Source organism: Trichosurus vulpecula, chromosome 5 (assembly GCF_011100635.1).
Source record: "Trichosurus vulpecula isolate mTriVul1 chromosome 5, mTriVul1.pri, whole genome shotgun sequence".
NCBI lineage: Eukaryota > Metazoa > Chordata > Mammalia > Diprotodontia > Phalangeridae > Trichosurus > Trichosurus vulpecula.
Window position 1 is genome coordinate 207,550,719 of NC_050577.1, and position 27,836 is coordinate 207,578,554.

General features: G+C 37.2%; 1 protein-coding gene across 1 annotated transcript; it reads right to left on the reverse strand.

The window, feature by feature from the left end:
- Nucleotides 1–5,380: 5,380 nt before the first annotated feature.
- LOC118851424 (prostaglandin-E(2) 9-reductase-like) lies at nucleotides 5,381–25,880 on the reverse strand. The gene is made up of 9 exons (XM_036760871.1): nucleotides 25,717–25,880; nucleotides 21,378–21,545; nucleotides 19,076–19,192; nucleotides 14,304–14,381; nucleotides 12,955–13,077; nucleotides 12,188–12,297; nucleotides 11,620–11,785; nucleotides 9,024–9,106; nucleotides 5,381–6,395 (listed from the first exon to the last, which is right to left on the reverse strand). The coding sequence occupies exons 1-9, from the start codon at nucleotides 25,801–25,803 to the stop codon at nucleotides 6,353–6,355; spliced, it is 975 nt and encodes a 324-aa protein (XP_036616766.1). The 5' UTR covers nucleotides 25,804–25,880; the 3' UTR covers nucleotides 5,381–6,352.
- Nucleotides 25,881–27,836: the final 1,956 nt, after the last annotated feature.

The following is a 27,836-nucleotide window of genomic DNA, read 5'->3' on the forward strand; positions in this document are numbered from 1 at the left end:
ACCCTCCCCTGAATCCCCTGCAACCTTCTCTAATTGCCTGGGATAAATCATTAATCACCCTAACAGACAGACAGCCTATTTTCGAGGTTAGCTTACCTGAAATCAGCTAAGATATCCTCTTGCTCTAGACAACTAGTGACATCAATATTCCCATGGAGCAGAAATGATCTGTTTATTTAGATGTAAGCTCTAGTCTGAATATCTCTGAGAGTTACCACATTTGATATCAATCAATCAATGAGGATTTATTAAGCACCTAATACTTGCCAAGGAATGTACTGAGGATACAAATATAATGAGTAAAACAACCTCTATTAAAAAGGAGCCATGAATGGGGTAGAATTCCCAAACTTATTGCCCCAGTAAATGAAGATACACTTTCATTATCCCCTGATGGTGCAAGGTTTCTCTGTGTATGTCTGTGTGTCTGTGTGTCTGTGTGTATATGCGTGCTTGAAAGAGAGAAATGCACACACACACACAGACAGAGAGACGGACACAGAGACAGACAGACAGACAATCAGGCAGACAATCAGACAAAGACAGAGTCAGAAAAGCAGAGGCAAAGATAGAGACTGTTATTCTTTTTCTTCTTTTTTTTTTATTTGGTTTTCTAGTCCCTGTGCATAATAAGCTCTTAATATATGCTTATTGGTTTGAATTTAATTTTACAGTCTTTTCTCCTTGAACCCCGTGCAGCCTTTCACAGTATTAATGACCTCCTCAATACGTTCCCCTCCCTGGAATTTCCTGACATTTCTCTTGATTCTCGTACCCATCTGGTATTCTTCTTAGTCACCTTTGCTGAATCTTCACCCATGTCACTCCTACTAACTCTAGTAAACTTCTCTCTGTTAACTATTTCCTATTTATCCTGCATTTGTTTGCTTTGCATACATTTGTTTACATATTGTCTCCACCATTAGATTGTAAGTTCCCTGAGGGCAAGGACTGTCTTCTGCTTCATTTTGTATCCTCAGCACTTAGCACAATGTTTGTTATGTAGTAGGTACATAATAAATTTTTATTTATGATTGATCATCCTCCATCCTGTTGATCGTGTGACCCTTCTGTAGTTGCTTTAAATTGACTTTATCTTTCTATCTGTTTCTGCTGGATTTTTTTTTGTAAATTACACAAATGCTAGTTATTTATGTAGCCATCATTTTATATCCTGCAACTTTTCCGAGGATATTGATTCAATTAATTTTTAATAAACTCTTCATTGTTCTCTAAGTTAGCCAACATGTCATCTGTAAAAAGTGGTTATTTTCTTCTTTGTTTGTGCTTCTTCCCTCAGTTTCTTTTTATATTATTGCTATAGATGGCATTTGTAGCACCACACCCAATAGTAATGGACATCCTTGCTTTACCTCCTTGCTTTTATGATCTTTATTGGAAAAACCCCATTGCAGATAATGTTGGCTTTTGCTTTTAGGTAGATATTACTTATCATTTTCAGGAAAAATTCATTTATTACTTTGTTTTCTAGCATTTTTAACAGGAATGGATGTTGTACCTTATAAAAAGCTTTTTCTACATCTACTGAAACAATCATGGGGTCAATTATGCTTATAATTTGCATAATATAACCAGTATAAACTGTACCTGGTAATAATGTATAATCTTTGAGATATGTTGCTATAGTTTCCTTGCTAACATTTGTTTTATAATTCACCCCCCCCCTCCTTTTTCTCTGTTCTTGGTTTAGATATTAAGATCATATTTTCGAAGAAGGAATTGGGAGGACTCCTTTTCCTGTTGTTTTTTCAAACAACATAATATTGGAATGTATTGATGTAATTCACACAGAAATCCGTAAAGTCCTGAGGTTTTTTTTTTATTTGGGAGTTCATTTTATACTTTGGTTTCAATTCATAGTTTTTTTAGGATTGGGTTATTTAAGTCCTCTATTTCTTGGTCTCTTAATCTAGGAATTTTATATTTTTGTAAATAATTATCTTTCTTTTAGATTGCAATTTTAATTTGCATGTAACAGCAAAATATTTTTAACTATTTCTTCATAAATTGTGAAATAATCTTTTTCATTTTTGATATTGTAATTTGATTTTCTTTCTTTTTAAAAATTGAGTTAGTTAACATTTTATATATTTTATTGGTCTTTTGACAATCTAAAAAAAACCAGTTCCTAGTCTTAAATTTCTTTTTTGCTCTCAGTTTTGTTAGTCCCTTCTTTGATTTTCTGGATTTCTATTTTGGTGTCTGATTGGAGATGTTTAACTTAATGATTTTCCAATTTTGTTTTAATCTGCTCTTTTCTCCTTTCATTGATGAAATTGTATATAGAGACATTTTTCCATGAGGACTGCCTTGGTTACATCCCCAAATTTTGGTATATTATCTAATTGTAATTATCTTTAATGAAGGGAAGGGAAGGAGAAATAAGCATTTATATACTACCTTTTATGTGCTGGGGACTAAGATATATGCTTTACAAATATCTCCTTTGATCCATCCAGCAACCCATCCAGGTAGGTACTGTTATCTCCAGTTTATAGATGAGGAAACTAAGGCAAATATAAGTTAAATAACTTACCCAGGGTTACACAGCTAGTAAGTGTCTGAGACCAGATTGGAACTCAGGTCATTCTGACTCCAGGCTTATATTCTGTCCACTGTGCCACCTTGCTGCCTCAGTGAAATTAATGATTTTTTTCTAAGATTTGTTCTTCCATCCACCCATTCTTTAAGACAAGATATTTAGTCCACAATTAAATGATTTTTTTTCATTTCCCCTTCTTAAATATTTATATTGCATCAGATTCATTAAAGATGTGTTTGTTTTTCTACATTTGTTTGTGAAGTTTTAATGCCCTAATACATGATCAACATGTGAAGGCACCATATACAATGAAATTATATCTATACTCCTTTTTATTTGCATTCAGCAATCTCCAGAGGTCCATGAAATCTAACATCTCTAAGATTCTATTCAAGTCTTTAACTTCTCATTTGTTTCATTTTTGCTTATATTTATCTAGGTCTGAGAGGAAAAAACTGAGATAGTGGACTCAGATGTGTGTTGTAAGTAGGGTATGTTGCAGAATTTCTCAATCAAGAGAATATTGGCTCCCCTGGGAGTGTTTCATCCACCAGGATGTCCTTGGACTGGATGATAAACTGAGTAACCAAACTGAATAGAAATGAGATTGGCACCTAAGGAAGACACATGATGGTATGGGAAATCTTTATTGCATTGTTTGGACTTAGCCCTGTGTGACTGAGAGACCAAACCTGTTCCTTAGAGAACAAATTATGCTTAACTCAGGACTTCAGATTACACTGACTAGAAACCTTCCAGTGGAGGCAGATCCACAGATTGGTATGAGGATTTTCTCCTTTTATACATCTCAATAAACCCATGTGTCTTATGTGGAAACTGCCTCTGTGCTGACCAATCAACTGTTGTTTCCTTGTTCTTTTTTGAATCTTATATAATACTGTAACATACTGAAGAGACTTGGGGGAACAGACAACCTTTTTTTTCAGCTCTCCCCCCTGCCAGATGACTTAATAAACTTAAAAAGTTTTAGTGTGAGAAGTGAGATCTCTGATGGTCAATTTGAGAAGCCCAAAGTAGGGCAAGACTGACCTAGATGGGATCAATCTGTATGGTGAGAACCAAGTGAGGTACCTTAACTATCCAGTGGAATGCAATATTTGTTCCCTTGTTTGAACTCTATATAATGTAGGGGGCTGTGTGACACCCTGACTCAGAATAGGTTTACAGAGTACGTTTACAACAAGCCTAGCCACCCTTACTAGGAAATGAGTAGTCCTCTAAGAGTGATTACCTAAGAACTCTGGAGGCAATGCTGCCATCTGCTAAATTTGGCCATTAACACTCTGTCTTAATCTTTGTCTCTCTGTCTCTCTTTTTTTTTCTCTCCCTGTGTTCCCCTCAACCCTCCTGTGGCCATTAAAAATAAACTGGATACCTGTGTCTGGTGGCAGCCACCCTGATATCCTGGTGAGTATGACATTGTGATGCAGGACTCAAATGCAAAGGCCACCAGTTGAATCACATGACCTACCCAGAGGCAATCTTTTATCAGATATTTGTGTTTGTCTTTCCATGTCCTAATGTCACTTATTTGACTAAGTGACATTGATATACAGCTCACCTAATATCAGTCCTACACCTATTCACTTAGGATATCCCCAGGTTAGTGAGGGAAGCTCCAATGTGTATAAGTCAGATTAACTGTTGGGTTTTTATGGGCCAAACACTAGTACCCCAATAGCAGGAAAACCCTTTTGCTCCTACCCTAGGAGGTTCTCAGGGAAATGTGCTATGTCATACCTAGTGTTATCTGTAGATTCTGTTACATTGGAAGATTTCTAAGGGGAAAACACAGCTGAGCAATCAAGTCTGCTGAAAAAAAAAATGCAGAAAGGGAGTTTAGAATGGTGGGTGGGGAAGATGAATGAAGTTTCATACTTGAAACAGTTCTCCTAGTTTTCTATAATCTGATGCTAAATTCTCCTTCTCAATAACTGCAGATACACTCCCACTTCAGACTTTTAGCTCTAAATAAGGTTTTAAGAACTTAAAAAGAAAAAAACAACTTCAAGATACTTTCTCTCTCATTTCAATAGTCACATGGGGGTTACAGAGATGTTAGACAAGCAAAGAAAGAAAATATTTTTCTTGGTTTGTAGAAATTTATGGCATTATAAACAAATTAGAGAATAAATTTGTAACTGAAATATAATATCTTTACCATAAATTTCCCAATTAGAGTTTAAAGATTTTTATAAATGCTGAAATATTTTAAGAAGAAGATGAGAATGTGAAACTTCCACTGTAAATCCTTGGAATGGACTTAATTTAAAACAATGGCCTCTAAAATTTGAGATGCTAGCAAGTATTAGTCTTTGGGAAATTGACAATTGTGATTGTACATCGAAACTAAATTATAATGTGATCCATTTAATGTTTCACCCTCTATAGGTGGATTATACCTTAATGAAAGAAACAATTGGTATTTGGCATTAAGGTGATATACTTAGAAACTGCATGAATAAGAATTAAAAGTGTAATTAGTCTATACCACTCTTCGGTGTAAAATGCCAAATTCATAGGAGATGAAGTGGTTTTTTATTCAAGAAGATTCATAAATTCACTAGACCAAATTGATGATATTTAACTAAAAATAAGTTTAAAAATCCAAAATACTGGTTATATTATTGTTAGACTTACAAGTTTATTTTATAAAGAACGTTTTTCTGAAAATAATTTTTAAATAAATTTATTTATTTATTTTTAGTTTTCAACATTCACTTTCATAAATTTTAATTTTTCTCCACTTCCCTCCCCTGCCCCTTCCCCAAGCTGGTATGCAATTGATATAGGCTCTACATTAAAGAATGCTTTTTATTTGGTAGATTTAATATGATAGATTTTTATTTGATAGATTGTTTAGCCATTAATTATTAAAATCATTAAAGTGCACCTGGAATAACCACTATTAAAGTTATATCTTCTTTACTACACACAGATCCCAGATTCAAAGATTTATTTTTGCCTTATGGGTTACCTCAGATATGGATATTTTTCAGCCTCAGGGCTTACAGGGGCTGGTGTTCTTCCAGGTTTCATATGAACTATAACCTATTCATTATTTGTGCTTAATCACAGAATATGATTGTTTTCTTAATTTCTAATGATTGATTTCTGATCATGTGTGTGTGCGTGCATGTGTATGTGTGTGTGTATTTATGGGATTGGCTTTCTTCTCCACCCCAGAGTTACACAAATTACTGCATTCATGCTGGATGTGAAAGTAGCTGGGATTCAATCGCAGAGAACTGAAGGGCACTGCCATTCCTAGGACAGAGATCTACACTACTATATAGATGGTGAAGTAAAGAAATTGTCCATGAGAGTTGGGGAAATTCAGGAATGGAGTAGTTAGGATGCTGGAGGGGATATCAACATATGTGTTGAAGTACTTAGAATAAAGGTGAGATCTGAAAAAAAGAGGAAGATTGTGAACTAGATACTAGCTCTGATATAACCTCTCACAGTTAAGGTTACCTTTCTTGGAAAAAAGTGGATAATACTTGCACTACTGCATGAAAAGTACCTGTTAAACTTTGAAATGCTACATAAATGTGTACCATTGTGTCTGTCTTATTCGGGGCAGGAAAGGCAGGGCTTATGACAGAACAATTATTTTAAACCTATGCTTTGGTGTAGGATTAGCTATGGTACATGGCTTAACCATAACATTGGATTTAATTTCCATAAACATCAACAGAATGTCAGCTATTCCTTTGAGAGAATTGCAATGCCTCAGGACCACAAATCTTCTGAGTCAGAACTTCATTAATATTCATCATTAAAAGGATAGTTGGGATGTTCCTGTAAACTAAAAAGGGAGAAACATACATGTACAAGTCTTACGCATTAAAGAAATCTCTCCAACACACCAACCCCAACAAACTACCTCCCCCCAAAACCTCAAATATCCAGATTAAGAAATGCAGTCTTTCTAGTGGTTTGTTTTCTTTGGCCCATGCATCTAAACAGTGAGTGAGGACTTAGCTGTAGATACATCTTGCCTTGGGTTCAAGCAGTCTTTGTTCAGTTTCCTTAAACAATAAGGCATTTCTGAGACACAAGGCAAATAAATGGGTGGTATAATACAGCCAGAGAAAGAAATGGCAAATCACTCCAGTATCTTTGCCAAGAAAACCCCAAATGGGATCACAAAGGGTGAAACATGACTCAGTCAGTACATAAGTAAATCAGTAACATAATAGATCCTAGCTCCGGAACCAGAAAAGTTGGATCCAAATTCTGGCTCTCTCAATTACTGGTTGTATGACTATGGGCAAAATATCCTGATGTGTCAGAAGCTCAATTTCCTCATCTTTAAAATGGAGAATAATGTTTTTTGGACTACTTGTTTTACAGGGTTTTTGCAAGGTTTGCTTGAGACTGTGGGTACAAAGGACATTGCAACCATGAATCACTATGTAAATGTCTACTGTAATCCTTAAGAAGGGCCATATAAAAAGGGGTATTTGGAGGGCTCTGATTTAGGAAACTGAAGCCAACAGAGGAGAAGCTTGACCTTGAGTCAAACTGGTAGGAAGTGGCAAAAAGAGGAATCGAAGCTAAAATGTAAGACTTGAAATTCAGTGATTTTCCCATGATAATCATCACCCTAAATCCCTACACCATGGCGCACCTTTATCCACATCAATTAATAAAATGGGCTTTGCTCCCAAAGCATGGAGGAAATTTAGAGTAAGAAAAGTATTGCGGTGCACTGTGGCCAGGCTCTAGTATGAACTCCATTAAATTCTGATTGTTTGTATAGCATCAGAAGGAGGAGATATTCCAAGGGCAATCAATAGCATAGTAAATATTCCACTATGCAGCAAGTTAGTCAGTCAATAACCATTGACTATACCTACCATATGTGAGGCACTGTGCTAAGCAACAAAGATGCAAAGAAAAGCAAAAGACAATCTCTGTTCTTGAAGAGCACACAATCTAATGTTGGTGGCCATATGCAAACAAATAATGTTATTCAGAAAATAATTGAAAGAAGGAAGGCACCATAAGTATTTTCATACACAGAGATTTTTTTCCCTTATTGATGATCTTTTTGGGATGCAGATCTAGTAATGGTATTGCTGAATCAAAAGGTATGCACAGTTTTACCACCCTTTGGACATAGTTCCAAATTGCTCTCCAGGATGGTTTGATCAATTCACGACTCTACCAACAATGAATGCAATTCTAATTTTCCCACATTTTCTCCACCACTTATATTTTCCTTTTTTCTCATAGTTGTGACATGGTACCTCAGAGTTGTTTTAATCGGCATTTCACTAATCAACAGTGATTTAGAGGAATGCTTCTTAAACCATGGGTCCCAACGCCAAGTTTAAGAAGCCCTGATTTAGAGCATTTTATGTGATTATAGATAGCTTTAATTTCTTCATCTAAAAACTGCCTGTTCATGTCCTTTGACCATTTATCACTCAGGGAATGGCTTGTATTCTTATCAATTTGAATCAGTTCTCTATATATTTCAGAAATGAGGCCTTTATCAGAGAAACTGGCTGCAAAAATTATTTCCCAGCTTTCTGCCTCCTTTCTAAACTTAGCTGCATTGGCTTTCTGAAAAAAAACCACTTTTTAATGTAACCAAAGTGATCAATTTTGCACTTCATAATGTTCAGTATCTCTTGTTTGGCCGTAAATTCTTCCCTTCTCCATAGATCTGACAGGTATACTATTCTTTGCTGTCCTAATTTCCTTATGGTATCACTCTTTGTGTCTAAATCATGCACCCATGTTGACCTTACTTCAGTATACAGTGTAAGAGTTGGTCTATGCCTAGTTTCTCCATACTATTTTCTAGTTTTCCAAGCAGTTTTTGTCAAATAGTGAGTTCCTATCCCAAAATCTGGAATCTTTGGGTTTACCAAACAGTAGGTTACTATAGTCATTGACTACTATGTCTTCTGTACCTAACCTATTCCACTGACCTACCACTCTATTTCTTAGCCAGTACCAAATACTTTTGATGGTTGCTGCTTTATGATAGAGTTTTATATCTGGTACAGCTAAGCCACCTTCCCTTGCATGTCTTTTCATTAATTCCCTTTATATTCTTGATCTTTTGTTCTTCCAGAGGAATTCTGTTATGTTTTCTAGCAAAATAAAATAATTTTTTGATAGTTTGATTAGTATGGCAGTGAATAAGTAAATTAATTTAGGTAGAATTGTCACTTTTATTATATTAGCTCTGACTACACAACACCTCACCCAGAATAAGTGCACAGGAGAGGACCAGAGTGCTACTTCAGAGAAAAAGGAGAGGAGATTTGATGACCATTGTAAAACATTATACTTTGTAATTTTATAACTTCTCTGTGAAGGACTTCAAAAAGGACTCCTTCCCTTAAAGTGCTCCCCCATGTCCCTGCAGTCACAGACCTCTAAGATAGAAAGTAAGATGCTAAAGGCAAAAACTCACATCTTAGGGGTCAGGTAACGAAGGTTTTTGTTAAGGCCATCAATGACTTTCATGTCTTCTGGAGTCAATTGGAAGTCAAACACCTGCCAAGAAAGAGAGGACATTATAATAAGTACTATCTGCTTATAGCACCTCAGAACACAATAGGCAACTCGATTGACTGAATCAGTCACACTCTCCACTTAGACTACTGTAACTCTGTTCTGGTGTTGGAAAAACAACTGACCTGGAAATTAGATCCAAGGGAGATAATTGAAAACAATTGAAATTATGATAGAAAAAAAAAGAGAGAGAGAGAGAGAGAGACATCGTGGACATCAACTTTCAAGAAAGTATCAAGGAAAACTGCCCTAATATCCTAGAACCAGAAGGTAAAATAGAAATTTAAAGAATCCACCAATCGCCATTGGAAAGAGATTTCCAAAAGAAAGCTACCGGGAATATTAATGTCAAACTCAATACTTCAAGCAGCTCCTACATTAAAGGATTATAGGGCTGGGAATATGATATTCCAGAAGGCAAAGGACGTAGGATCACAACCAAGAATCACCTACCTAGCAAAACTGAATATATTACCCTCAAGGGGAAACAGGGATATTTAATGAAATAGAAGACTTTCAAGCATTCCTGATAAAAAGACCATTGCTGAACAGAAGAATGTGACTTTCATCTATAAGACTGAAGAGAAGCATAAAAAGGCAAAGAGGATGTAATAAAAAAACATAAGGGATTCAATAAAGTTAAACTGTTTACATCCCTACATGGGAAGGTGATGCTTGTAATTTTTAAGACCTGTATTACTATTAGTACAGTTAGAAGGGAATATATAGAGAGAGGGTTCAGGAATAAGTTGATTTTTATGAGATATCATTTAAAAAAACAAACATAAGGCATGGAAACAAGGGAGAAGAGGGAAGAGAGGTAGAATGGGGTAAATTATCTTGCATGAAAGAGGATTACAGAGGGAATAACATACACACTCAGTTGGATATAGAAATCTGTTTTACCATATTTAGAAGTAGAAGTGGAGGAGAATGAGAGAAGGATGGGGACTGGTAGAAGGCAGAAGATAGAGAACAGATTGAGGAAAATGGTGGTCAGAAGCAAAACACCGGTGAGGAGGGACAATATGAAAAGAATGAGAAGGATGAACAGGAGAAAAATAGGATGAAAGTAAAACACAGTAATCACAACTGTAAATGTGAATGGGTGGCTCTCACCATAAAAAGGAAGCAGACAGCAGAGTGGATTAAAATCCAGAGTCCTACAATATGTTGTTTACAGGAAATACATTTGAAGGAGACACACAAATACACACATACACCCCCCCACACACACACACAGACACACACACACACACACACTCACACACTCACACAGAGTAAAGGGAAGGGGCTGGAGCAGAATCCATTGTGCTTCAGCCGATTAAAACAGAAAAGTAAACAATTTTAAAGTACAAAGAAGTTTTGGATTTAATGTCTGCCCTCTCAGGCAGCCAGAGAGGTGAGGAGAATGATAGGAGGAGTGGGAAAGAGAGACAGAGTTTGTTTTTATCAGATCTCCCAAGAAGATATTTCAAACTAAATGTCTGAGACATCTCAAATTTAATATGTGCAAAACAGAAGTCATTATCATTTCCCCCAAAGCAACACTGATTCCAAACTTCTCAATTTCTGTAAAAAGAACCACAAGTTTCCTAGTCTTACAGGTTCATGATCTTGGTGTTATCCTCAAATCCTCACTTTATTTCACTCCACAAATATAGTTAGTTGCCAAATCTCAATGTTTCTGCGTCAACATTTCTTACATCCCATCACTTCTGTTTGGTCAGATGGCTACCACCATCGCTTCTCACCTGCATTATTGATCATTCTCTTTCAAGTCACTCCCCAGTTTAGTCCATTTTCCTCACTGCAGACAAAGTCATTAACCTTAAGGTCAGATCTCACTGTGTCATTCCCTTATTCAATAAAATCCTTGTTGTCTTGGGGATAAAATATAAACTCCTCCACAAACTGGTCCCAACCTATCTTTCTCTTGGTTCCTCACACACAGCACTGCACCTCTTGTCTTCTTTCCTTTGCATTGCCTATCCCCTATGCCTGAAATGCATTCTCTCTTAAACTCTACCTCACAGAATCCCTTTCTTCCTTTGGTATAACTCAAGTACTAGCTTCTATATGAAGTCCTCCGTGATGTCCTGAATTTCTAATGCTCTGCCTCCCAAACTACTATGTATTTAACTGCTACTTATTTATTCTTTTTATATTATATATGTGTATGATATAATGTGAATAAATACAAAGCAGTCATTACAAAGTGCATATTACATAAACATCATACATACTATCTCCTCAGAAAAATGAAGTGAACAAGTATTTTCTTGGAGATCTTTTGAAAATAGCAGAGAATGTGGGTAAATTCACACTTCTTTCCACCAAACTGAATCAGTGAGGTCCACTAGACTCTTCAGGAATCACCTTCCTAATGACCAGCTTTCAGTCTTCTTTATTTTTCATCATTTTCTCCAATATTCCATTCATTAAAACCAGTGTTTGTGCATCTGCTTAAACCAATTCTGCCCATGCTTCTTTACCTGAAAGTTCTCCTTTATGCGCTTTTCAGTGAAGCTCTTTGCCAAGACTACCACCCCTCGCTGAATTTGGTATCGGAGAGCAACCTGGGCTGGGCTCCGATTGTGCTTCTTGGCAATGGCTCCCAGGACTGGGTCTTCTAAGACAATGGGAGACTGTGGATCTACCCTGCAAGGGAAAACAAACATTTTGAAATCTGTGGTCAGTGAAATGGGGCAGAGTTCAATGCCATGTAGATAGTTATCATCCTTTAGCTTTTTACATGTTTCAAAGCATTTCCATAGACATCTCATTTGAACCTTGTAATAATACCATGAGATGGGCAGGGCAAAAGTTATCATCTTGTCTTTACATATAACAAAATAAGGCTTAGAAAGGTTAAATTATTTCTTCAAGATCATGCAACTAACAAAGTGCCAGAAGTCAAATGGGAGTCAAATTCAGCTAATTATAATCCTATAATCAATGCTGTTTCCATTGCTCAGTGTTGCATAATTTGTAAGTATACACAAATTTGGGTAGTCAACTTCATTAGTGAGTAAGAAATCCAATACAGTCCCCCTTTCTCACATTGGAGGCTCTCTGTGGGATCCCAAAGCACTGTATGCTACCAATATGATATCCTTTGACTTGCAGAACTCCAACAATTTGCTCTGGTTCAGGTAAGGATGGCATTCCACCTGCAGCACAATAAATACTGAGATTTTAGCTAATAAAAATCAGATGCATGAGGCCAAAAAGAACAATAGTAAGTATTTTAATAATTAAAGGAATTGAGAATTACCTAGCTACACCCCAAATCACAGAACATTAGTATAATATATGTCTATTTAAGGCCCTTTTCACATAGAGCCATTAGTGCTAAAAGGGGCAGAAAAAGTATTTTTGAATTAAAGAGAAGTCTAAAATCAATTAATAAAAGATATAAGATTCAGCTACTGCCATTGATGAATAGGTTAATGTCTGAAAGAATTACTAGAAGAACTTTGGTTTAATAAAAACATTTAAATGAAGAAACAGAGCTTTCAGGTATTAATTATCTGAGTAATTGTAAATAGAAAATCAACTGTTTAGTAAAAATAGACTCAAATGACCTTATGGATTACATAGGATAAAACCTTGTATGTTTGAAAAATTTTATGGTTTAAAGGACCAAAGAAATAAGTTTTATTTATTAAAAACTAAGAAAATGTTTGTAGAAAGAATAAGTTTGAAGAACAAAAAATGAGATCTAGGACCCTGATGAAGATAATTGCAGGGAGCTAAGGTTCTTCCATTCATTTGTCAGGGAGGGGAAGGATAGGAAAGAAACTGCACTAGAAAAAGAATTGTTTTACCTGGTTGCAGACAGGTTTATATTTAAGCCCAGTTTTATTCAGGATCATCTCCAATTGCCTGCGGTTGAAGTTGGACACTCCAATGGACTTCACAAGTCCTGCATCCTTACATTTTTCCATGGCCTGAATAGAGAGAGATTGTGAACCCCTATGGAACCTTGGAGGACATGTCAAGTAGAATCCTTCCCCCATTCATCACCTAGCCTTGGTCTTTTCACTTGCTCTCCTTTAATTTGAAAAAAGAAACTCAGGAGAAGGCATGTCACAGAATTAAAACTTGGAAGGGGCTTTAGATACAATTTAGTTCAACCTTCTCATTTTTTCCCTTTTTGATCGAGGAAACCAGAGTGTAGACAAGCTATTGTGGAACACCATACAGGTAGTAAGTAACCAAACTATGATTTGAGTTCAGGTCTTCTAACTTTTTTACTATGCTGGTATAGAGGACAGCTCTTCATCAGGCATATTTCTAGTTTTAAGAGAAAAAAATATTAACTGAACTTTATATATGTGACACTGATTCCCATATGCCTTTTCAATCAAAGTATGAAAATCTGAAAGTTAAGTAATTATTTCAGTAAATGGAATTTATAATCATAGGAGCCAGAGCCAAATACTCAGAAATATCAAATTAGTCTTTCATTCTGTGAAATGGGTGACAAAATCTACACTGCCAAGAAAGAAAAAGAGTAACAACCACCAGAAAAAACCCCACTTTCTATCTACTTTTTCTTGTCTTTACTTTTCAATATTTCTTAGCATACCAGTTACTTTCACCCCTGCCACTTCCATTCAATTTGTCCTGCTTTCTTTCCACTTGATCTGAATCTGACAAGATGTTTAAATTTCTTGGAGTTCAGAAAAATCCTGGCAGTGTAACTCTCCTCTTGTCCTCCCCATTCTATAACTCACCTCAGGGTGCCCAAGATCCCATTGTCACCAACAGAGGCTCCTTCAACAATATTTAAAGTACATAATTCCTTGGATTTTCTGATTAGCCTGTCTATCCTCATTTAATCCACACTTATACCTTTTATATTAATATAGAATGATAGAGTAAATCAAGAGACTTCACTATCTTTTAGTCTAGCTTCCCTCATTCTTCAAATGATACCTGAGATGACTCACTCAACATCCACAAATCAGGGTCAGAGCTAAAATTAGAAGTCTAGGTTTCTAGCTCTGCACACATTCCATTTGACAAGCTGCGTTGCATCTCTTCATTTGATAAAATTCACTTCCAACTACCTGAGGATCTCCCTCTCCAGTCACAATCACATCCAGGCAGGGCTAACTTTACCTCAAAGCCACAGCATGTTTTTTGGTGTCTGCTTCCATAAGTCACCTACCTCCCAAGTATCACGCAAATCCACAGAGTCACCAATAACTTTTTGATTTTCGTCCATTGGCGTCAGGTCTTTGCCAGGCTGTGATTAGAGAAGAGAAATTTGTCTTTTCGAGACATTCAAACAAATGAGTGATTCTATTCAATTCAACCTGCTGTGTGCATTGCATAAGGCACTGTGCCAGACCCCACAAATAAAACATGAAATGGTGACATAGTTCTTGTCTTGTAGGAGCTTATCTACTAGTAGAAATCAAGTCCATAGATAATTACAATACAAGTCAGGAGGATCAGAGATGTGGACCAGGAAAAAATCTTAGAGATCATCTAATCAAACCCGTTCATTTTATTATGTATTTAAAACTTTTTTGATAATTTGTGACACAAAACATTTCTCAACAAATATTGAATTAATCTAATAAAGAAGCATGTTTCCTGAAACAAGCAGAACTGCCTAATTTAATCACATGGTTCTGTATGTGCATGTGACACTTTTTAACTTGGCAGTCTACTGATACTTAAAAAAAAAAAAAACAACAAGATGTGTCCTTTAACCGGAATAGTCTAGAATGTTTTATACAGCTATAGTCATGTATATCCATTCACTCACTCACTCCTAAAGCATTTGTGAAGCACCTATGGTGTGCAAGGCCCAGAGCTAGGCTCTGGGTTGACCAAGAGGAAACAATTCACTGCTGGATAGTTTTAGTGATTCCTGTTTTGTTGCCCGTGGCCCAGATTCAAATTCCTAAATCTTCAATTCACTTTTATTTATTTGCTGGTTAATCAGCCTTCCATAGTTGTAGCTTGTTGTGCTTGAAGAAATTCTCCCCTCTTCCCTCTCTGACTTCCCTCTTGTCCCTCCTTAGTGCGTTCAAGTCTCTTGTTCACTTTATCCCTTGTTCTTATACTTCACTTTCCCCACATAAATGATCCATGTATCCCTTCTTCCCCAGCCCTCTCTTTCCATACGGTATGTCCTTTAAACACCCATAGTCACAGCTTCTCTTTCCCCCTCACTAACCAATAGACAAAGAGGGGTTCCCCTTTTAATATGTAAGCACTTGACCATCACCCAGACTCTTAGGATACTTGGACTTGTTGACATTTCACAAATTTCTTTCCTCCCTTGCATTCTGTTTTGGAGGCAATTGGGGTTCAGTGCCTAAGGTCACACATCTAGTAAGTATGTGAGGCTAGATGTGTAATCAGGTTCAAATATGAATTCAGGTCCTCCCTACTCCAGGGCTGCTGCTGTGCCACCTAACTGCTCCTATCCCTTGCATTTCAAAGACTATTAAAAGAAGACAGCCTGTAGTCAATGACTAAAGCAATCTAATCTTTGATAAACCCATAGAATCCAGTTTCTGGGCTGAGAACTCACTATTTCACAAAAACTGCTAGGAAAGTTGGAAGATGGTATGGCATAAACTGGGCATAGACCAATATCTTACACCACATACCAAAATAAGGTCAAAATGGGTTCATGATTTAGGAATAAAGGCTGATACTATAACTGATTTGGGAGAGCAAAGAATAGTTTACCTGTCAGATTTATGTGAAAGGGAAGAATTCATGACCCAACAAGAGATAGAGAGCATTACAAAATGCAAAATGGGTAATTTTGATTATGTTTAATTGAAAAGTTTAGTATAATCAAAGCCAATGCAACAAAGATTAGCCGGTAAGCAGCAAATTGGGAGAAAATCTTTACAACTAGTGTCTCTGATATAGGCCTCATATCTAAAATATACAGGGAACTGAGTCAAAGTTATAGAAATACAAGTCATTCCCCAATTGAGAAATGATCAAAGGATAGGAACAGGCAGTTTGTAGAGGAAGAAATTAAAGATATCTATAGGCATATGAAAAAATGCTCTAAATCCCTATTGATCAGAGAATGAAAATTGAAACAACTCTTAGCTACCGTATCTCTCCTGTCAGATTGGCTAACATGACAAAACAGGAAAATGATAAATGCTGGAGAAGATGTGGGAAAAGTGGAACACTGTTACACTGTTGGTAGAGATGAGAACAGATCCAGCCATTCTGGAGAGCAATTGGGAGCTATGCCCAAATGGCTATAAAAATGTACATACCCTTTGACCCAGCAATACCACTTGTAGGGCTGTATCCTAAAGAGATCATACAAAGGGAAAAGGGACCCGTATGTACCAAAATATTTATAGCAGCTCTTTTTGTGGTAGCAAAGAATTGGAAATCAAGGGGATGCCCATCAATTGGGGAATGGCTAAACAAGTTGTGGTATATGAATGTAATGGAATATTATTGTGCTATAAGAAATGGGGAAGATATGGAATTCATAATAACCTGGAGAGAACTACATGATATGATGCTGAGTGAGAGGAGCAGAATCAGGAGAACATTATACACAACCACAGACATATTGATTCTGTGATGACTAACTTTGATAGACTTGGCTCTTCTCAGCAATACAAGGTTCAAAGACAGCCCCAAAGGTCTCATGATGGAAAGAGCTATCTATATCCAGAGAAAGAACTATGGAGTGTGAATGAGGACTGAAGGAAACTATGTGCTCTCACTTTTTTTCTATATCTTTTTTTTGGTTTTGTTTCTTCTTTCTCATGACTCACTCCATTGATCATGGTTCTTCTTTATGACTTGACCATTGTGTAAGTATGTTTAATGCAAAGATATATGTAGAACATGTATCAGATTAAATGCCATCTTGAAGGGAGGGATGAGGGGAGGGAGGGGAATAAAATTTGGAGCTCAAAACCCTGTGGAACTGAATGTTGTGAACTAAAAATTAAATAAAGAAATAAATAAAATATTTAAAAGAGAAAGCCTCCAGTAATAGAAGCAGTCAGTCCAGTTCCCACGTACCTACTCTAGCAGAACTGAACTTCATATCACACTGAATAAATGATCAAGAAATTAAGGAGAAACGATAGTATGTGAAATCTTCCACCCCAGAACTGTACAAAAAATCATCAAGCAGCCCAGAGACAAGAAAAACACTCTCTTCTCTCCTCCCAAGCAAAGCTGCCCAGACAGATGTGGCATCTGTGGTCTGTAATACTCTGGGTCTAGATTCTGCAAGAATGGAGGACTTGCCTGAGAATGCCCTAGGGTATAGACCTTGAAAACTCTGGGGAGGAACAGATAGAAGAACTACTGACCTGCCACTGAGCTTAGGTCAAAACAGCCAAGGCCAAAGCCAAGGGGATCTGAATACTCTGTTCCGAGATGCCATAGATGGCCTTGAAAACACAGCTGTCTGAAACTCAGAGAACATGGGGAGCCAAATTCTAGGAGATGAAGGTCAGTGCAAGAACACAAGGAACCTGGGCCAAGACCAAGCAGAGCAAACCACATTACCCGAAAGCCCAGCAAGAGCCCTTGACTGGCCCTGGAAAAAAGACCCATTTTAGAACCTAAATCTAGAGATGAGAACATCAAACACCCAAAATAATAATTTAAAAATTTACTGTAAATCAAAGTAGAAAGACAGAGAGATTTAACAGTGTAACAGTTTAAGTATACAACACACTGGTGGAAATATATCTAATACCCTACTATTCAACAAAAAGAAGACCCCAGTTACTGGAATAGGTACTCACTACTTAACAAAAATTGGATAGTAGTATGGAAGAAATTAGATTTAGATCAACACCTTATAACTTATGGAAAACATAAACTCCAAATGTGTATGTGGCCTACATGTAAAAGACTACACCATAAACTAATTAGACAATCTTACTTTGTTTCTAACCTAGGCAGGTTTGCTCTTCCTGAGGCAACCTGGGGGGCTCACCAGATCTGTGCCGGCCTTGGTGGAAATGATGGACACACTACACAAATCTCTAACTCAAGCAATCCACTAGCCTTAGCCTCCCCAGGAGCAGGTGTGGAGAAAAAATAGGCAACACAAATATTATGTGACATCTTGATGGACTAAAAATGTACAGATCTCCAAACCTCCTGGTGGTCTAACATTAGAAGGTCCATGACCTCTATGCAATGAGAGTATGAGCTTCAGGATGGACTTATCTCACTGTTGTAGTTTCTTCCTGTCCTTAGATAAGACATACTGAAGTTTGTTCTAAAAGGACTGCGTTCACAATTGTCAAAGACTAATTGTAAAACTTTGTTCTCTGCCCCTAACTGCATGCTGTTGAACATCTTTTTTTATTCTGACAGTAAATCCTACCACTTGTATTCCAAATACTCCTTTTTTCTCCTTTGACTGATATCCCAGGCCTTTTCTGTGAAATGCCTTTTTTTCTCTCCTAAGTTGCTACACAATGCTGCTAAGTGGCTATGTACTCTAAGCATCCTGAAGGTCACAAAAACAAAATCTATACTAAATCAAAGAAATATGAATTTGCTGTCAGCAAGAGCAGATTGCTTAGCACTCTAATAAATCTGTAAGTTTTTCCTCCTATCTTTGACACGCAGTCATTGGAGCCTGCTAGGACTATATGCCTCTCCCAAGAAGTCAAGAGGATTCCCCAACAGGGAGACCATAGGCATTCACCACCATGACCAGCCTCATCTCTTGAGGCTAAATCAGGATACCCTTGGAAATGTTTACTTGCAGACATCTACTTTAAATATTAGGACTCTGACACCTAATCCTATCAACATTTATCTGCAGTCCTCTAGGTAAAACCTGAATAGAGACAAAACATTCTTTCACTTCTTATAGGAGGGCTGAAAAATACTAAGGTGGAAAAGAGAGAAATGTGGTCAAAAAGTCTTTGTACACCTAGAGGGGGTTCTAGCACTTACTTTAAGAGAAATAGGAGAATGGATAATATAAAGGTCAAGGTAATCAAGCTGGAGGTTCTTCAAGGTCTCTTCCAGGGCAGGCCTGACCAATTCTGGGCGGTGGCATGTATTCCAAAGCTAAAGGGAATAAAGGAATATTCAAAGTAACAGTGTATGTTCTTTATCAAAGCAATTCCAAGCAGGACAGAAAATTGTGGCAATAACAGGACAGCAGACTGAGTTCCCACAGTGGCCAATTTACAGGAAAATTGTGAAGTAGCTGCAGTTTGTCCTTGTCACTTATTCTTTCTGTGCCTCTTTGTTTGTAACATGAGGGATAATAAAATAAATTCTATCAACCTTCAAGAGTTCTTCTGAGGCTCAAAAGAGATGTCACATGCTTTGTAAACAGCGAAAGGGACCTCTTTGGGAATTAGCGAAATTTACCCACTAAAGTGAGTGCCCTGAACTGCCTGTTGAAGGAGGGTTAGGGTTAGAACTAGTGAATGTACACCCAGAATGGACACATCTCTGAATCAGGGGGTTTTAAAAGAAGTACTAGACAAGCCTAGAGCTAGAAATGCAAGAAGAAGAAGAAATAGTCATGGAGTGGGGTGCTTTCCCTGGGCAAAACCTACCTGACCTAATGAACAATGAGGTATCCTCCCAACTTAAGTTAATGTCAGAATTTTGAATATACATGAAACATGAATATACATGTAACCTATCAAGATTTTCTTCCATCTGTGCAAGGAAGCTGTAGCTACAGAATCAAATGTCAAAAGAAATGATAGGGAAGTAGTCACTGAGATATGACAGCTTCACCTTCACCTTATCTGTTGGGTAAGTGCCTAATAGTGAAACTACATTGTTTCCTAAGATTGAACACAAAGGTGATTTAGTAGCACACAACAGACAACAGGCCAGACTTGCAATTTTCTATGCCTGTAGCTTGGGAGGAGGTTTTAGGATATGGTAAGCAACATTGCTGTTACTTTAGTCGCTTATGATTTAATTTTCTCTCTTTTTCATTTTAGAAACCTTTAATAAAATTGATTTAATTGGAACAAGGGGTTTGCTGTCCCCAACAACTTAATGTAATGACTAACATCTTCTTTAAGTTTCAAGGTCGAAGTGCTAGAAATCAGCCACCATTGGGGACCAAAGGAAAAGAATAAGAATGAGGTAGAAAAAAATTGTTAAAGTGTATTTTAATCCTTTTCTTGTCTAAATCCAGTTAAATATGGATAGCGAGACAAGACTATGAGAAAACCTTTAAATTAAGTCCATGAGACTTTTTAATTACATAATAGTATGCCACTGAATTTCTACCAAATTGAAATGCATATTGCTGCTGTTCAGAAGCAGTTAAGCTCATGTAAACTTCCTTAAAAAGAAATTCCAGCCTAATTTTCTCTTGTCTTTAAGGCATTGTTCTATGTTTTCCCAATGATAAGCTGCTTTTAAAGAATGACCAATAATTGACTACATATTTCTGATTTGTATACTTTGCACTAAATATGGAATTTAACTTCCTGGTAGACAATTTATTTCTAATTTAAAAAAAAATACAAGTCTGTCAAACACTAAATTCCAAAATAAGAATATTATTTTCCTTCACATTAACTCCACTTTTGATCCGTTAGTTAAAAATAAAATCTGCTAAGTGATCATCCCATACAGTCTTCTCACAGTTTAGTCAAGGAACTTACATCCTGACTGAAAGTAGGAATAACTTAAACTTTAGTCTTCAAGACTAAATTTAAACTGCTACCACTGTTATGAAACTGTCAGTTCAAAATATTAAGTCCACTGAATACCAAAAAATTACATTGGGTATGTCATAATAAGGAATAATCTCACAGCTGCTCATTCAGAAAATATGGTCACTACACCACCTTAATACTTTGTCCTGGAGGTGCTCATTTTTCTCGTTGTTCCTGAAGTGATTTCTTAATTATCTATTTGGGAAAATTAAATTTCCAGCTATTTTATACTAGCTTAAAACTGGTTTAAATGTACGCTTCTGAAGAACAAAGACTGTGTCTCTTCTTTAATGAATATCCCTGTACAAGTAGTTGCTTATTAACTGAGTGGCCACTCTACCTTTAAAATTAAATGACTGAGAGTTAAATTCCATTATTTCTGATCAACACTAGCTAGCCTTCATCTTTTCTCTTATGCAGCGTAATTCACTTTTGTTTTGTAGATTGCCTTGGTTGGGAGGACTCTTTTTTGTTCCACTTAGGATAATGTTTATGTTTCATCACATTTTTTAACCATGAAAAAAAATCCCACAAAACTCAATCATTTTTTTATATACCTTTCCCGTGTAGAATATGTCCTCTCTGGTCACTGTCCCATCTGCAATCTTTGCTTGGATTGCCTGCCCAACTTCTTTTTCATTTTGATATAGGAAAGCCCCATCAATATGGCGGAAGCCCACTTCAATAGCCAACTTTGTGGCCACCTCATGTTCACTTTTGGGAACCTAGGAATTCAAAGGGAGAGAATTTCAACCTGGATAAAGACACCTTAGCCCACTGGACCTCCTTCCCTAAACATGGTCCTTTAATTATTGTTTCTCCTTCCCACTGTGAGAGATGAACAAAAGTTAAGTTTCCACACAATAATTAATTGTCAGCCTTGAGTGGTCAAGAGAGTAAAAATTAACTAAGGCAGGTGGACCCAGACAATCAGAATAAAGCTAGTTTAAATCAGCCAGAAAACAGTCAGGGTTGAAGAGAGAACTGGGTCAAATGGCTACTAGCATGCTTTATTGGCTAGTTGAATATTACTTTACACACCCTCAGGGAGGACTTCTCAGTCATTTTGAACATGGGACCTATGAAGAAGGAGGGGGTACATGCTAATACATATCAAGGGGGAGCATACAAGAAGGTGTACCAGGATGAGTATAACCCAGAAGGGAGCAGACCAATCCATTCTCTGAAAGGAAGTACTGGGCTGATGCAGCATCAGTCTAACACTATAGACCTGCTCTCACTTTTGTATTCATTGCTTCCTCTTCCTAAAGAAGAGCAAAGCCTGCTCCTGGCCAGTAACATAGCCCAACTCCTTTGGATTCCTCAATAATAAATTATCCTTGACACCTAAATCTCTGTGCCAGGTGTGTTTCTAATACCTCTCCTCTATCTCTCCAGCTCCACTTTCTCTCTTGCTTGTCTTTTTCTTGGTCAAGTATTACTCATGTTCTTGCATGAACAGCTGCATTTAGTCATTCATTTTCTTTAGATCCTGATGCTTATTTTTCCACTTGGCTATTTTAAGAAGTATGGGACTATTGAGCAATAGAGAGAATTAGACATTTTCCCAGATACACATCTGCCCAGGTCAGCTGAATTCTTTGGCTGAGACCAGGCGTGGGGAACCTGCAGTCTCAAGGCGACATGTGGCACTCGAGGTCCTCAAGTAAGGCCTTTGACTGAATCCAAACTTCCCAGAACAAATCCCCTTAATAAAAGAATTTGTTGTTTAAAATTGGACTAAGTCAAAAGGTCACACCCAAGAATCTAGGAAGCCATATGTGGCCTGGAGGCCCCAGGTTCCCCACCCCTGACTTGGAGTTTTGTCTTTAGATTTCAGTTTTAGGATCTGCTGCTACATCCCATGCCTTTCCTCCTCCCACAGCCCATAGTTTAATAGAATGTTTTGTTTTAAGTATATTGAGTTCCAGGCTACTGCAAGACAGCAGAGTACTATGCCAGAAAACTGAGCAATATTAATTCACAATGCAAAGAAAGTAAGACCTAAAGGAGGAGAAAAGCTTTTAATGATAAAAACTTTGGGAGAAGAGTTTTCATTTATTAGGGGAAAAAACTGAAACAACATAAACTTAAGAGAATCACTACCAATCATGGATTGGAAAAAAAAAAGAAAATTAACTTGACTTCTGCTATCCATGACACATTTAAATTAAAATTTTAGAATCACCTAAAAGGAAAAAACTGAAAAATTCTTAAAACAGGGTCAAAAGAAATGTCAAAATGAGAAAATAAAGTGAATGTGAATGGGATGAATGCATCCATAAGATAGAAGTTGGAATGGATTTGAAAAACAAAAATCCAACAATATATTGTTTACAAGAATCATCCTTGAAACAGACTCAACAAAGAGTTAAAATAAGGGGTTGGGACAAAATCTATTATGATTCAGCTGAACACAAAATAGCCAGGGTAACAATTATGATTTTAGTCAAGTCAATAGCAAAAATACTTAATTTAAAAGAGATATAGAGAAAACTACATTTTACTGAAAAGTAACACAATAATTGGTTTCATACTTAATATACATGTAATCAATGGAATAACTATTAAAAACAAGGGAAAAACTAAATGAATTACAATGAGAATCAAACCATAAAACTATAATAATGAGGGACTTCAACTTACCCCTTTAGCCCTATCTAAATAAAACAAAAAAATGAAAAATTAACATGAATAGAATCTTAGATAAATTAGATACGATAGACTTTTAATGATTATTAAAAGGAAATAGAAATGAGTATTCTATTTCTCAGCATGACTCCTTTGCAAAAATGGATCATGACTTAAGATCAAGAACAGATGCAGAAAATGATAAATATTATATATGTATGTAATACATATTTACTTTACTTATAATGCAATGAAGTTATATTATTAAAAAGGGCCATTAGAAAAAATATTAAAAATAAACCATACTACAAAGCTCAATTTAAATATCATTTTCTCCAGAAAGCCTTCCCTTATTCCATCTCACCCTCTCCGCACTAGTCTCTACTTCAAACTTCTCATAATTCTTTGTGGTATAACTCTCTAATGCAATTATCATATGACATATATTTATAGTTTTCTGAGTTTGAATCTTATTTTTCTTTTAGGTTGTGGCTTTTGCGAAATTAAGGGCAGTGTCTTACCTAACAGACCAGAAAGTATTAAAGTGACTCTATTTTGTTCTTCCTAGCTTGAAGGTCCCCAAATACCATGTTCTTTCTTCTTGTTAGGGTAGCCCTGCTAGGGCTTGTACTCTTCCCCAGCTACTCAATCAACACATCCAGACCTTCATCCTATGTAACCTCAACCAATCATAAAATTTTGTGTGCACAGCTGCACCCTACAACAGTAACAACTCCCTTACCCATCCTGCTCCCCCTTTTCCAAAAGTCCTCGTTTCACCCCAGAAAAGGGAAGAGGCAGGCAAAGCACGTCTGGCAGTGAGACAGTGACACCTAGGGAGGGAATGGGTTCAGAGCTGTGACTGTTGGTCTCTCCTCAGCTGGGCTATTTCCCCACAAACCCCAAACTACTTCGAGAGCTCTGCCACCCTGAATGAAGGAAGAAATAAACTGCCTGCTTTCTGGAGACCACTATGTGCAAGCAGAGAGGGAGGGGGCTGGAGAAAACCTCTTGGCTGGCTCCCATCTGTGCTCACATGTTAAGCAAAATGCACCTCCCTCCCCCCACTATTACCTATCTTTCCCTTTTACTAGCTGTTATATTCACACAGCAGCACGAATATTCCCTAAGTACAGCTTTGCTTGCTGTGCACTCTTTTCTGTCCCAATGCTCAGACTATGCCAATATTCAGGTGCCCTCAGGCTGGCCCTGCATTTCTTGCACCTGAATTTGAAATAAAGCAGACTCCCTTCTTCTCACCCCCAGGGAGTCAGGGGAATCCATCCATCCATCTTCCAACATCCACACGGGTGCACGGGCTCAATAAGTACTCTATGTCTATAGAGTACAACCGTTTCCTCTTATAATAAATGTCCTTGCCTATGGTACATATTTACTTCAAAGATGGTGCACTGTTCACAGTAATTTTGTGACTAGAAGTGGAATTAGGAAATGTCTTGTGCTTATGGCCTCAAAGCAAAAAGAGCTCCTTGCCTTGCCCTGAGTAAGGGCCCTCTCCCCAGCGTAGTTCCATTTCCTCTTCAAGCCTCAATCAAAGGAATACCCGGCAACATTAAGGACTAAGACAACCACAGGTAAAATATGATATTAAAAATTAATATAATTAAATCAATTTTATGTAATAATTATATTTTATATGACTTATCTAATGTATACATATAATTAAAATCATTAAAAATGATATTAAATCTGGCAAATATTCTTTAATAGAATTTTTCTTTTCAAACACGACTAAGCAGAAGGCAGGGGCAGGACCTCTGTTTTTCTCTCAGCACTCTGGCTCCAGGATCGAGCACGCATAATAATACACAACCCCACATCTCTCTGCTCATCCATTTAAATACCATCTCTTATGGTCTCGAAGATGGAAAAGGCAGATATAGCAGACACTGTCCGCCACAAGATGCTCATCTCCTCCCCTCATACACTTCTAAGTACTTTTTCAAGCTCTGGGGCTTAGTGAAAAACCTTCCTCCCTCCCATCTCAGAGCTGATCTCACATTAGCTTTCTTTTCCCAGGCTTGGAAGAACTCGCAAGCAGGTGGTAAAGAAGTTCGAGATGTGATCCATTTACCACAGTGCCAAGTTTATACAGAAATTCACTATCCTTCATTTGATACGCTATTGTGTATTTCTACCCCAAAGTCTCTAGCGCCATACTGGGTGGTATGGGAAGGGAATTAGGATAACACACTTCGTCTACCCTTCTACTACTCACCCTCACCCACAACCCTCTAAACTTACACTTCTCGGTGCGTAAGTACCAAATCCCAGCACCGGGATGGTATTCCCATCGTTCATTGTCACCCTGTGAGATCTGGAAAGAGCCATTTCTTTTCACCTCACAGGTCAGGTCAGTTCTGCGCAGTCAGAAAACTCCCACACCGTGGCAAAGACTAATTAACTGGAGCATTGGCTATTTATATTTATACTCTATTGCCCAACTAAGCTCAGAGGGAGTGGCTTGGGGTGGAGGGAACAGCAAGTCACGAATCACCTCCTTACAGCTTCCCTAGAAATGTAGATGCACTGAAATGTTAGCGTAAATAGTGTCTCTGTTTGACTTAAATTTGATTATCATCCCTTTTTTGGTAGTTATTGCTAAAGGATGGTGGGGTCTGAGTGGGAGGACGGAGGAGGAAGGGGAGAAACACAGCAGGGGGAAGAAGAGGGTGGAGAGGAAGAGATCACGAAGAGGGAGGAGTGATGGGAAGGGGCAAGGGAGAGGAAAGAGAAGTAGGTGAACTGATATGTGCAGTGTTTTTGTCCCTTTGTCCTGGAAGGCAATACATACACTGAGTTTGAAAGGAAGCAATGCCCCCAGAGGAAAGTGAAACTGCCTTGGTAGCATAAAGAGTTCTCCAAGCACGTGTGCTGATAGTTCCGTCTGGCTTGCTTGCCAAGATCTCCTCAGTAAAAAGGAATTAATTTTTTTTCTGTTATGTATGCTTTTAAATGGGTTTATCTATTTTTCTAGTCATAGTAATGTTATCACTGAAAATTATTTTTTCCTTTACCTTTGATGCTTTGAGTTTTGAGCTGAATTCAGCTCAGCATTTCTTAATACTTTTGGAAATTTTTCTTTCTTTTTATAATGTTTGGTGCATATTTTTTAAACACATCCACTGATTTTTTAAAATCTAGTTTCTAATTTGTTTTCTTTTACATTGATTTAGTTTGTGATGAGCACTTTCCTCTATTGGGTTGATTTACAGAATTTATATCACAAATGGTATTTTCTTAAAAGTCTGCTGTTCAATGGCTACTAAAATTCCACAAATAATGTTGTGTTGAGATTATGCATATTATGCATTGGAATATGCATATTCCTATGATATTGGTTTGGGTCCTGTGGTGGTGTTGAGTGATTTTATTCATATCTAACTCTCTGTGACCCCATTTGGGGTTTTCTTGGGAAAGATACTGCAGTGGTTTACTGGCAGAGCTCCAGCCCAAGTCCTGGTTTGCCAGGAGATAGGGCCTTGATGGAGTTGTCCAGAGAGTTGAGATAGAGGTGAAATGGCAGTGAAATGACTCTATCCACTGGACCACCTAGCTGCCCCTTGGGTGGTATGCTTAATTATATAACCAATTATAGGCATATGCTTGTAATTTTGAGATTCAGGCTCAAGCCTGCTAAGGCATCCCCTTCAACATTTATTTTCTTTTTTTGTTATCTTTGTTATTCTAATATGTAGAATTTCAATAGATGGAATTTCAAAGATACTTTAATTTGCAGTTCTCTAATTATTAGTGATTTGGAGCATTTCCCATATGGCTATTAGTTTGAAATTGTTCCTACAGTTTGAGATGGGCTACTGCTAGGCCCCTTTCCTTCCTCCCCTTTTGAGATTCTTGACCTTTGTTACTTTAGATTAGGAGGTCTAAACCTCAATACATGGACCCCAAGATGTCCTTAGTTTTCAATGAGTCTATGAACTTGGATGGGAAAAATTGTATATTTACTTGAATATAATTGATTTCTTTTGTAATCCTATGTATTCTATTTTATTCATTTAAAAACATTATTTTGAGAAGAGGTCCACAGGTATTACCAAAGGGGTTCGTGATGCCAACAAAGGTTACAAACCCCTGCTCTAGATGAATTTCATTGTTATTTTTTCTAGTTCTTTAAAAGAATACTTGGGTTTTGTTTCTTTTTTCTCATGATTCATTCCATTGATCATAATTCTTCTTTACAACTTGACTATCATGGAAATAAGTTTAATGTGAAGGTATATGTAGAAGATACATTGGATTCCATGCTGTCTTGTGGGGAAGGGCAGACGGGAGGGAGGGGAAGAAAATCTGGAGCTCAGAAATGTGCAGTGGAGCATCGTTATAATTTATTACCGATTGTTTTG

Excerpts from the sequence above, each read along its gene's own strand:
- LOC118851424 (XM_036760871.1), bottom strand. The coding sequence starts at position 25,803 with ATGGCTCTTTCCAGATCTCACAGGGTGACAATGAACGATGGGAATACC. Across the intron at positions 13,078-14,303 it reads ATTTGCGTGATACTTGGGAG|GCCATGGAAAAATGTAAGGA; the intron begins GTAGGTGACTTA and ends CTCTCTATTCAG. Across the intron at positions 6,396-9,023 it reads CGTTACCTGACCCCTAAGAT|TTTACAGGAACATCCCAACT; the intron begins GTGAGTTTTTGC and ends CTCCCTTTTTAG.